General features: G+C 49.8%; 4 protein-coding genes across 4 annotated transcripts; 3 read left to right on the top strand and 1 right to left on the bottom strand.

The window, feature by feature from the left end:
• Positions 1-682: 682 nt before the first annotated feature.
• CI109_101531 (uncharacterized protein) lies at positions 683-2100 on the top strand (the record flags this gene model as incomplete). Its single annotated transcript, XM_065966991.1, has 3 exons — positions 683-1606; positions 1795-2031; positions 2083-2100. 3 exons carry the CDS (start codon positions 683-685, stop codon positions 2098-2100), a joined length of 1179 nt encoding a protein of 392 aa, XP_065823063.1.
• A 322-nt stretch (positions 2101-2422) lies between these two features.
• Positions 2423-4840, bottom strand: CI109_101530 (uncharacterized protein; the record flags this gene model as incomplete). The annotated part of the gene is made up of 4 exons (XM_032002525.2): positions 2423-2996; positions 3060-4043; positions 4097-4405; positions 4620-4840. 4 exons carry the CDS (start codon positions 4838-4840, stop codon positions 2423-2425), a joined length of 2088 nt encoding a protein of 695 aa, XP_031863462.2.
• A 1492-nt stretch (positions 4841-6332) lies between these two features.
• Positions 6333-8786, top strand: CI109_101529 (methylenetetrahydrofolate reductase; the record flags this gene model as incomplete). Its single annotated transcript, XM_032002526.1, has 9 exons — positions 6333-6419; positions 6533-6603; positions 6674-6774; positions 6827-6858; positions 6926-7623; positions 7684-7715; positions 7768-7865; positions 7929-8195; positions 8247-8786. 9 exons carry the CDS (start codon positions 6333-6335, stop codon positions 8784-8786), a joined length of 1926 nt encoding a protein of 641 aa, XP_031863463.1.
• A 682-nt stretch (positions 8787-9468) lies between these two features.
• CI109_101528 (uncharacterized protein) lies at positions 9469-12068 on the top strand (the record flags this gene model as incomplete). Its single annotated transcript, XM_065966990.1, has 11 exons — positions 9469-9519; positions 9632-9719; positions 9906-9936; positions 10013-10019; positions 10143-10306; positions 10499-10658; positions 10727-10869; positions 10932-11090; positions 11174-11297; positions 11356-11465; positions 11528-12068. The coding sequence occupies 11 exons, from the start codon at positions 9469-9471 to the stop codon at positions 12066-12068; spliced, it is 1578 nt and encodes a 525-aa protein (XP_065823062.1).
• Between the last annotated feature and the right edge of the window lie 292 nt (positions 12069-12360).

Here is a 12360-nt window from a genome sequence, read left to right as displayed (position 1 = left end):
GACGCCGTAGGAGTTAGCGATGAGGTTTATCTGGTAGTAGTAATGCATGTAGACCTTTAAAGAGCAGGGCGAAAGACTAGTGCCGATGTTGTGAAGTCCACGAGAGATCTGATCGACGCGGATGATTTTGCTTTTCGCTCTGCCACCTCGATGACGCTGGCTTGACTTTCGACAAATGGATGAAAATCACGCACGCAGTAGGATGAAGCCATCCTGCAAACGTACCTCTAAAGCTCGACGATGAAGCCTGGATCCAGGAATACTGAATGCTCCAATGGTGGAAGACGTCCGTCGCGGATCACCTGTCATGAACCCGATACGAGAACGACCTCATCTCGCTGATTGTGTCCAGATGACAAGATAGGACATACACGCTTCCGACATAGCTTTGAGTATGCGACTCGGAAACACCGTTACTTGCTTGGGAATATATATGAGTCATCAAAGACTATCTTTCGAATCGTTCTTGAGCATCCACAGTATCGCTGTACTCTTGCTGCCCTCGCATAGTGTCACCGGCACCGCGCACGGACCCCTCCTTCTGACAGAGCAGAGCCGCGTTATTCTCGCTGAAGTAGATCCAGGCTTTCCTCCCTAACATCTTCGCATGTAGAAACCACTCCCGAGGGTTCTAAACATGGCAATTGCATCCTAACGGCACACCTTCTGACGCTGCACAAGAATGTCGCTATTAGCACTTGTTCCAGAGCCTATCGATCTTCCTTACCTAGTCACTGAATCACGTTCTCGCCATATCCTCTTCCGCGTTCATACATGCCATTCTGCTTCTCCACTAGTATGGACCGGGTCCCTCTCTTCATCAGGATTCGCTTCTCCAGACACCCATCTCGCATCAGTGACTCCAGCCTCTTTTGAACCGATAATCGAGAACCTCACTTCCACCCTCCTCCCTTCCAGCTCAGGTGGTCACGGCACACTTATACCTGGTCCTTATCTCCGACATACGATAGTAGATCACATTCTCGGGAAATGGCGTCAGACTTGTATACCGCAATTACATACTATCGAAGAACGTTCCGAGGGACTGTGGGAAGATGAGAAGAGTCCGTGGATCTCGGGGAGTGAGGATTTGATGTGGTGTTTGTGGGAAATGGCGAGGAGGTTGTGTGTGATCTCTGGTTCTGGTTCAGGTTCAGGAAGAGACGAGGAAAAGGTGGAGTTGGCGGTGTTGAGACATCCAGAATGGGATGTGGAAGGGGAGATGAGAAGTGAGCTCAAGAAAAGACAGGAAGGAAAAAATACTGGTAATCGGAAAAGTCGGGACGACGTTTCGTGCAGTGAACCCGATGAGCTGGAAGGGGGTTCAGAAGACAAAGACCAAAACGACCAAGGAGGCACAAGTACGAATGAACGCAATAACAAGAAGGACGATACGGTGACACCTCGCCACCGCCGCCGCCCCCGCCAACTATGGCTCCGTCCAGCCTATTTCCTTACACCTTCCACACGACCATACGACATGTCAAATTCCCTCAAGGATCATTACGAGACTTCGCAGAAAGCTGCAAAAGCATGTGGGGAGGTGTTGTTTTACGGTAGAGTGTGGGCGGAGAATATGGTGGCTAATTTGGAATGGACGAGGAAGGTTGGTAAGGAAGATGCGACTCAGGGCAAGGTTGAGGTAGCGAGCGATGACTATTGTCAATGAGGGGAGACGATATTTGCTCGGTTGTTGCAATCGCCCCGGGATGGACGGGTGTATTTACGCAGAAGCATGGCAGATCCTACGAATCGTGATACAGGATGCTGACTCGTCAATCTAACTGTTTGTAGAGCACACCCTTCCCACTCCCACCTCATTTCTTCCGATCAGATGAACCCGAACGCTCTCATCACTCCGATGACCGATCACATCGTCACCGCCATCACCATCACCCTCGGCACTCCCAAAGCTGGCTTGACAAACTCGTGTGGGATCCGAGAGAGGACGACTACCCAACGGCCGTTGCCAAAGTGTTAGCGCGAAGGCGGGAGTTAGCACGGGAGGATGGGTTAGCAGAGATTGATCATGTGAGTGCAAACGTCCAGTGTTGACGATCTAAACTTATAGGCTGTGAATAGCCTCGACAACCGCTGTGATGCAATGCATGCACAGCAGAAGAAGACACGTGTCAAGAAGTAGACATGTGACGATAGCTCGTAATGGTCCGGTTAGGGGAAGACTGTGGTTCTCCCCTTGCTACCATAGACAATTCTATCAGTATGAGAAGATGATAAATTCAGTGCTAATCCAAGTAAGAAGACAATGCAGACCTAACAGTGTATGTCATGAGTCCCATTGTCCCGCTCGTTGGCCCCTCTCCCCTCTCGCCAATGTTTCAGCCATATGATTGCATGACTATGCGCATCCCTCTTCGATCAAACCCAATTGTAACGACGTCTTCCCCATTAAATACCCTATTTACTTATTATCCACGTCCAAAGTCAAGATGGGTCTACTTTTCTCCCTATATTCTCTGGCGAAACCCGTTCCCGGTCCACCTGTACCCAGACCTGTCCCAGGTCCACCTCCCATCCTATTCGCATAAGCTACACCGGGCGACGATCTCCCACTTGGTCCACCACCACCACCTCCCACGGTAGCGTCGCCGTATAATCTCGGTGTTCCCGGTGTACTGGATGAATAACCGTTGGACGGAGTCATACCGAAATGCGCTCTGAGATCCGTCGAACTTGGTTTTCTCGAATTGGCGTTGGAGCTTCCAAGACCGAGGAGATTAATCACGCTTGAGGTCCGACTGGGTCGATCGGGTTCACCGAGGATTGGTGCGGTTTGCGAGATTGGAGAACCAGGTGCGACGGCAACTGCTGTTCTGGTAGGCGGGCTTTGGGGAAGAGAAGGGGAATTGTACAAATAAGTCGCACCGAGAACGATGGATGCGCCAACCACGAAGGACAACGTTATAGGGTAAGAGAAGAGGGCGACGGAAGCCAAGAAAGAGATGATGATTGACAAGGAGGTCGCAAAGCCTTTCCTGTGAAGTGCAACATATTGTCAGTCAGACTATGGCATGAGACGAATGGTCGTGATTACTTACATGATATTGTCACTGTATCTGATCACTAGTGCAGTGATCAATCCTCCAAGCGTCTGCGTCAAGACTGTCCCAACAGCCCATCCGTTGAAATTGCTGAAACTCATCATAATCCTCCCAATGTACCCCACTCCAGCTGGTCCAGATGGCGACACGACAATAGGCACCAACGCCGGAATGAGCGAGAAGAGCGAAAGCTGAGTGTTTCGTATCCATAAGTCGGGAGGTGGGCTCGACCCAGAGGAAGACTTGAGGATAAATTCGAAATATACTCCTGCCAAACCGGAGGTAAGACATGCCAGCGTCACAGCGAGGAACCCTTGCAGAGGATGCATCACCCGTTCAGAGTTCATGATGCTTTCGCCTGGGATCTGGGATCGGAGCTGGTGTTCGCCATGATTCGCTTTTATGGACGGAGCAGATTGTGTTGACGAAGCTGGGGCGGACGAGCTTTGTATTTGGACTATCCCCACACCGATGGCGAGCATCACGAGGGCAGCCCATTTAGCCCTGCTCAACCTCTTCCGCAAGAGGATGACCGAGAAGAACGCGGTTGTGAGGATCTTCATCTGATAGGTGACCTGAAATGTCGCAACATCCAAGTTTGACGCAGCGATATATTGCAAGTTGTTCTGAATAACGTATAGGATTGCTGGCACCGAGAGTTTGTAGCAGTCGGGAGAGAACAGCGCTGTCGACAAGGCTGTGAGACGGCTAGGGTGAAGTAGTGAAGGGAGTTTGTAGGACGATCGACGAGCGTGATCTTTGCTGTCACCTTTTTCGTAATAGACGGGGGGTGGAGCGGAGGTGGCATTCATTTCATTATCGATTCGTTTCAAGGCAATGACGACGGATATGGAGCCTTTCAGTAGCTCGTTGAGGAGGACGGCGGATGCGGCGGAATATGTTTTGTTGGGTGATGTGGATATTCGTGAATAATGCATGATGATTGTGAGGAATGCGTTTTGAAGTGCAAGTGTGACGAGTCTGAAACGGGCACATCAGCTCGCGATCATATCCATGAGACCAATTACACGTACGAGATCCATTTCAGTTCTATACCCCACAGTGTTGGAGGTCCTTCTCTTTCTCTGCTGGCTGCAGCCATGGCTGTAGCATACCCGACCATCCCAATTTTGTCGTCAAGTCGCGGTGGATTTGACCTATTATATGTTGTCTGAAAATGGCTCGCTGAGGAAGCAGCATGGCTGGTGTGGTTTTGCAGATTTTGGTAAGTGTTATGAGGGGCCAGACCTTTCGGTGATGAGGGTGGAGAAGTGGTGGAAGTAGCGGACATTGCTCTGTGAGATAGGGGGGAAGGGAGAAGAGGTTGGAGGAGGTTGGGAAGACTTGGTTGTCAGTCAGATTTGACCAAGTGGGAGAGGGGATCCGGGACACGCCCATGAGCTCGAGCTATGACAGCACAAATCGCGCAGGCAGTAGCCGTTACATTTGCCATCTTGTGCGTCAAGGACTGGTCCTCGTTCGTTGCAAGAAATGACAAACCACGGGTTGCGCTCGGTTCACTAGGTAGTGGTTCGATAAGTGAATCAGGTCACTCACCTGCTCAGTCTTCTTTTCGGTCTAGTTACACCTACGCCCACGCCTCCTGCCTTTCCCGTACTGTTCCCCTTCTCATCTCTCTCCCTCTCCCTCATCGTCAGACCTCTATCATCATCCGTCACGGCAGCTGAAACGCGTCGCGTGGCCTGCTGAGGTGAAGACGTCGATGTTATCGGTACTCCATGGACGTGACCGTGAGAATGAGGGTGGGAACGGTCCATGACACGGTCGCGTTCGAGTTTCCGTACGAAAGAGTGATGTGGTTTTGGTGGTGTAATGCAATGGAGCTATTTGGGTTGGATGGTTAATGTTTCTGAGAAAGTTGATGGTATTATGTTGTTTCGGTCGGCTGTCGTGATCACGAGCTGGTGAGCTTTGCATCCGTCGTGTGGTCGCGTCGAGTTGGCCAAGTGAACAAGGAAGGGGTATCTGAGCTACACGGTGTTTATCGTTGTTGAATGTTGCTTGAGGTTGAGAGCGAGGTGTTTGTGGAATCAAGAGAAATAAGAATGATACCGCGGGTTGTTAGAGGAAAGGCTGCTTGATGCTGTTATAGCGAATATCACGGTCGTGGGTGGTTGTCACGTGGCCTTCTTTCGTGTTCCGTTGATTATGGTGATATAGATTGCTTTTTCGACCGTCTACTCCTTCCCGTGGTGATAATATTGTCCAGCTAGAAGGAAGTACGTACGTGCTTTCGACCAGAAATGTAGAGGCAGCACTGCAAGAAGGGTGCTCTTATACGGTGTACACCTCTACAGCAGAGAGTGATTCGCTGCGCAATTTGTGAAATTGTGTCTAGTGCGGTAGTGGTCGGTAGGTAGGTCGGTTGGTTCGAAACGAAGAGTCAGTGCAGTGCACCAATCACTACTACTGTCAAAACGTGGATTCTCAGGGTGGGAATCAGGTAACAAACAAGCGGGGAAAGAGGGCTGTCTGCTCGCGACTCCTGTGGGGTTTGCAACATATCTCTTAAATACACGGCAAGGACACGGTCCTGATCATATGCCAAGACGAGACGAAGCGGTACAAGCAATATGGGAGACGCTGGTCATGCTCGCTCGAAGGTTTGGTCCTAGAAACTGAACTCGAACGTGATCAGTGAAGATGGTGGTCAATATACATCCCCACTGTCACTCCAGCTCCAAGAATTATCGTTGCAGTACCTTTTGCTACCCTCGCCCCGCTCAGACCTCTTCGCATTGTTCACAGACTGCACAGATCCATAAGGTACTGCAACCCTATGCATTATCGATGTGACATAACTACCAAGAGACAAGGGACAATTCCGGACGATGATGTGGCATTCCTCGACTTGATGACTTTGCGGATGGGGCCGCTTTCCTTATAGGGGGATCTCCCCTTTCTCCCACGTTTCTTGGACCCTTTCATTCCACCGACTTTTTCCTGGACAGAACAGCCAAGTTACAAAGTCCCAACATCGTACCATATACAACTCTGACTTCTTCTACTGCACATCGTCACCTCACATAGTTTCGTTCACAGATTGAAAACACCTTGCTCAGAGGTATACGCTGTGTCTGGTGAAGCATATATACAGATACGACAAAGCGACGAACGAGGACGCTCGATCGACCGACTATTTGTGCTCGGATCACCTTGCCGTCCGTTCAAATCGATCGATTCAGATCAAAGATCGTATCACCATACTTTATTGCCCATCTATACATCCACTAGGACGAAATCATCACGATGAAGATCACTGAGAAGCTACAGAAGGCCGAGAGGGAAGGTCGACCGTTCTGGAGTTTCGAATTCTTCCCTCCAAGGACTGCCCAAGTGAGTACAATCGAGATTCATCACTCGCCCCAAGTAAATAGGCCATAAGCCGGTCTACTATCGTCGTCAATAGTCACTAGGTCTGACTGTTCTGACACCTGCCCCCCCTGTAGGGTTTACAAAACCTCTATGACCGAATAGAGCGAATGCGCAACCTAGGACCTGAGTTTATCGACATCACCTGGTACGCGATCAACACTGAGCGATAATTGGAACAAGTAGTAGATACTGACGTACCTTCGTTCCTATCTTAGGGGCGCTGGTGGCAAGAATGCCGATCTCACAAACTCGCTCGTCCAGATGTGCCAGGAGACGATCGGAATCGAGACATGCATGCACTTGTGTTGTACCGAGAGTGAGTGCACTTTGACTTCCCAACTGTGTGCCTGTTACTGACAATGACGCAGTGCCCAAGGAGAAAGTCGAGTGGGCCTTGGCAGTAAGTTATCTAAGTCTGCTGGAGTGGCTGCTTTCCAATCTGACTGAACCCCGGTTACCCCCTTCAGCAAGCTAAAGCTCATGGATGTCAAAACATTCTTGCCCTCCGAGGCGATCCCGTCGCCGGTACTTCGCAATGGGAGCCTACTCCAGGAGGTTTCATGAACGCCGTCGATCTCGTCCGACACATCCACAAATATTATCCCGGAGACTTCTGTGTTGCAGTTGCCGGTTTCCCTCAAGGTCATCCCGAGACGAAAGATGCGCCGGACGCTCAAGAACAGGAGATCGCTTGGCTCAAGGAGAAGGTAGACGCGGGAGCAGACTTCATTTTCACTCAAATGTTCTACGATACTACCATCTTCTTCGACTGGGTCAAACGAGTTCGTGACGCCGGTATCACCGTACCCATCATCCCCGGAATCATGCCGATCCAAAATTGGGAGAAGTTCGAGAAATGGGTTCAAAGGGAAAACATTGTCGTGCCTCCTCATTTCTACGAGGCGCTCACTCCGGTCAAGGGCGACGACGAAAAGGTTCGAAAGGTTGGAACAAAGCTGGTAGGAGACATGTGCAAGGCGATTTTGGCGAACAAGGAGGCTGGAGTTAAGGGTTTACACATCTACACCCTCAACTTGGAGAAAGGCGCGAGGATGTTGCTGGAGGAACTTGGCTTTGAGGGTAGAAGAGAGCAGATCGCACCTCTGCCCTGGAGACCGTCGCTCACTCCTCACAGGAGAGGGGAAACAATTCGACCTATCTTCTGGTGAGTTGGTTAAGTAAAGGTACCCGTGAAAGTGCAATGCTGATGACCGATACTTTACAGGGCTAACCGAGTCGAATCATATCTCTCACGAAGTGAGTTCATGGCCAGTCGCTCTTGCTGGACATCACGCTGATCCATCTTCAGCCGACGAATGGGATGAATTCCCCAACGGTCGATGGGGTGATTCCAGAAGTCCCGCGTATGGTGATCTGGACGGTTATCCCGTCTCTATCAATATCAGCGTAAGTGACACCTACCGCTTGTGACAAGGTCTTCGAGATGTGTCCTGACGACACGCGCTTCAGCCGAATGACGCGTACAACCTCTGGGGACATCCGACCACTTTCGAGGAGATTTGCACCCTGTTCGCACGTTTCTGCAGAGGCGATCTCGGCAAACTCCCTTGGTCTTCTCAACCACCTGCATCCGAGACATCTGTTATCGACGACCAACTGGCGAAGATGAACGAGTTGGGATACCTTACGATCAACTCTCAGCCCGCAGTCGATGGAGCCAGAAGCGACGATAAAGTCCATGGTTGGGGACCTACTGGCGGATATGTCTACCAAAAGGTGGGTTCATATCTGTTTCAACCTCGGGCAGAGCTGACTGTATAATTACAGGCATACCTTGAGTTCTTTGTCTCCCCCGAGCTTCTTTCCCCGCTGATCCGACGTATCGAGCGTGATCCTCGAATCACGTACTACGCGGTCAACAAACAAGGCGATCTTCGTACCAATACGCACAGTGAAGGTCCCAACGCTGTCACCTGGGGTGTCTTCCCAGGTAAGGAGATCGTGCAGCCTACCATCGTCGAGGCTGTCTCTTTCATCGCTTGGAAGGACGAAGCCTTTGAGCTCGGTCTACAATGGGCAAACCTCTACCCTGAATCTTCCCCTTCCCGAAAGCTCATAACCGATACCATGTCCACCTCGTACCTCGTCAACATCGTTGCGAACGATTTCCAGGACGGTCTTTCGATCTTCGAGCCGTTCCTCCTTGATCAACAACCGATTGTCGGTAAGCTCGTCGATGGTGTCAAGGGCGCCGTGAACGGTGTCTTGGAAGGTGTCAATGGCGCTGTCGAAGGCATCAAAGGCAAAGTCGTGCAAACTGGTTTCTCTGCGGGAGTTTTGACCAACGGAAATGGTAATGGTCATTAGACTTTTCCGGTCATTGTGCTTTGCTTCTCTTTCTTAATATACCCCCTCCCCCTCCTTTATACCGTCAGTTTGTCCTCAACGGACAGAAGGGATACGTTCAACTCGTATCCTGTCTGACATTTGGCCACCACTTACTTCATCGCCATTTACACCACCCCTACTTCTTTAACAACACATATATCCCACATAACGACTCACGATTCCACGCATTTATCTCAACATATTTTCTCCAAACAACACACACATCCCACACAAAGATACATACATACTCATGAACAAAAAACGCATTTTGTATATCTCCCTAGTTCTCGGATCACGTTGTAGATTAGATTAGAAAGAACTAGAGGAGAGCGTTCAACACCGCATACTATATTTTTGTTTGTTTCTACTCATATGGGATGGATGCATAATATACGTCGATTGTTGGGCGCGCTACCACTGAATCGACAGGTACTCATAACAGAGAAAAGAAACAAAACTAAGTCGAATGATTTTTCCCCACGTTAAGGGTTTCACCAAGTCACCTCCACCGGGTTAGTCGCGATGTGAAACGACGGCGTCGGTCATCATCGCCATGTCACAGATCACCACAACGCATGAGTCTTTCACATCTCTTCCATTTCGAATTGATAAATCAAGCGAATAAGAGCAGGGGCTCTAGCTAATCTCTACTCTGCACAAGATGAGGATCGCTATCGTCGGTTCTGGCGTATCAGGCATAGCTGCGTCATGGGTAAGTCTCCCTTCTCCAGCTCCCTTGTTCAACGCCAAGACGTCTACATGTCCCATGCTTTCTGAGCAAGTCTGACGCTGATGCTAATGATACATTGTGTACTGATATGTAGTTGCTGAACGAATATTCGGATCATGAAGTTAATATCTATGAAAAAGAGGGGAGACCAGGTGGTCACACCAATACCGTCGAATTTCGTCGTGAGTTGAATGACATGATCCCTTCCTGCTCTTGTACACCTATAATACCAATCGCAGTGAAAAGCGCTCTCCATACGCCTCAACTGAATGGAGGATACTGACATTCTCGTTCATTATATCATTCCCCTAATCGCGTATCTCCATCACTCAACGACCGTATGTGACACGATGCGTTGCCTCGAGCAGGCGAAGGGAAAGAGCCTTGTCAAGTGGACACGTGAGTATCCAGTCTGTTGGCTACCAGCCTGTCAACGAGAAAAGCTCATGTTGTTCTGCTTTTGATAACCCCACAGTGGCTTTGTAAGTGCTTTCATCGGAAATACTGCTGCAGCACGTCCCTCCCACTCCACTCCCACTCTCACAAGTCTGACCGCTATGAAGTCGCAGCACTAATGTAACTCGCATCAAATTGCTCATCTGCAGATCGTTCTGAACCCCCCGACATACCCCAACTTCCTTCGTTTTCTCAACTTGCTCAAGATCCCACTCTTAGCTACTCAGATGACCTTTTCTGTCTCTCGAGATCGCGGAGCGTTCGAATGGGCTGGGGAAGGTTTGGGTGGGGTATTCTGTCAGTTGAGTAATATGTGAGTGTGTCCTTGAACCTCTTACTTGTTGTGTTTAGAGAGAAAGAAGCTTGCTTTGGCATTAATCCTTACCCGTTTGACTCTATGGGTGAAACGCATGGCTATGCTTCGAGTGTTCATCAAGCACCTCTTACCCTCTCGACCAAGGGAAGATATCTGGCATTGAACTAATCCACCCGTTAAATCTATCAGCTTCAACCCCAGACTGTATCGAATGATATTCGACATTCTCCGCTTCAACCTCTTTGCCGTCAAGCTCCTCGAGGAAGAGGGCGACAAAAATGGGATCAGTATTGGACAATATCTCGAACGAGAAGGATATGGCGATGGTTTCAGAGATGATTATCTTCTTGTGAGTGGTCTATAGCATAGTCTATTCGATCAATATGGAGATTGGCTGACTTTGCTTCTTGCTCATAGCCCATGACAGGTGCTATCTGGTCTACTCCTGCCGATCAAGCAGCGTTAGATTTCCCAGCATCCACTTTGATCCGATTCTTCCATAATCATCATTTGTTACAACTCACTGGCAAACCGAAGTGGCTGACAGTAGAAGGCGGATCGTGAGCTACCTCATTTTTAGTGTGAGACGGAATCAGGCTGATAAAGGAACTATGGTCGATAGGAAACGATATATTGATGCGGTGTTGAGCAAGTTAGCGCCTGAGAATTTACATCTCAACACGGAGATTGTGAGCGTGAACTCTGGCGACGAGGGTACCGAAGGTGTCACTATTGTCGAAGCGTCTGGACAGAGACATGTGTATGACCATGTGATCTTGGCGTGAGTGTAACTCGACTTTCTTCCTGGAACTTGGCACCGATATGCGGCGGGGCATGCAACGGTCGCTAATGCGTTCGGTGTAGAACTCACTCGGACACTACTTTGTCTCTGTTGAGGAGCGGTGGAGGAGCCACCCCAGAGGAAGAGAAGGCTCTCGCGTCATGGGGATGGAGCAAGAACGAAGCGATTCTTCATTGGGACGAAAAGGTCAGTAGCGGAAGAAGGTAGTGTTTGCCATTACTCGGCTAAATCCATTTGAGCGCAGTTGATGCCGATAAGACGGAAAGCGTACTCTGCATGGAACTACCTCACATTAACGGACGAGAAGGAGAAGAAGCTTCATTCCACAGATTCGGACGTCGAGACTGTTGCTCTGTAAGCTGCCAAAGTCGTGCGCATGTCGTGTGAAGACAGCTGATCTTTCAATATGACCGCAGAACATACGACATGAACATCCTTCAACATCTTCCCGAATCGAAACACGGTTTTGTCCTCGTAACGCTCAACCCGCCTTTCCCCGTCGACGAATCCAAAGTCATCGGCAGATGGACATACCAACATCCAATGATGACTCGTCAATCCGTCGCTTCCCAATCTCTCCTACCTGCGATCCAAAATCGACGCGGGATCAGTTATGTTGGCGCATGGACGAAATACGGTTTCCATGAAGATGGGTTCAGCTCAGCAATGAAGTTGTTGGTCCAAGAACCGTTTGGTGTCGTTCCTCCTTTCGAGTTGAAACCTGCTACGAGACAATTACCAAGCGGTCTGTGGATAGGTCAGACACTCGTGGGAGGTTTAGAACAGTTGAGAAAGAGAGCGGAACCGGGTTGGGAGTGGGTTAGCTGGGCAGTGATCGTTGGGCTGGTATGGGTGGAGAGGGTGTTGTCCGTAGTCGGATGGAATGACTCGAGGAAGGAGGTTAGCAGGGTCAAAGCGTTCTGGCAGTCAGATAAGGAGACTAAAAAGAGTATCTAGATGAGTTAGTATTTGCCTGTCAATGACGAGGGACGTCCAGTATGCATTAGTGCCGTGTCATCGACATTGTTGAGCCATCAGCCATTATTGGTCAAGCCCAACATTCAATCCTCCGCCTTGGGAACCACCACCGCCTTTCCGCTTGGTCATTCATGCATCGTCTGTCTCCTGGTACGTTTTCTAACCGTTCGAACAGCAAGTCGTCAACGCACACACGCATCGCGTGTGGCGCTTAATCTCCTCCTTCCGTCCAACAACTGCTTCGTGCTGCGTCTTAACACGTCACATCACG

This window comes from Kwoniella shandongensis, chromosome 3 (assembly GCF_008629635.2).
Source record: "Kwoniella shandongensis chromosome 3, complete sequence".
NCBI lineage: Eukaryota > Fungi > Basidiomycota > Tremellomycetes > Tremellales > Cryptococcaceae > Kwoniella > Kwoniella shandongensis.
Note: the sequence above shows the minus strand (reverse complement) of the source record. Positions and strands in the feature narration are given on the sequence as shown.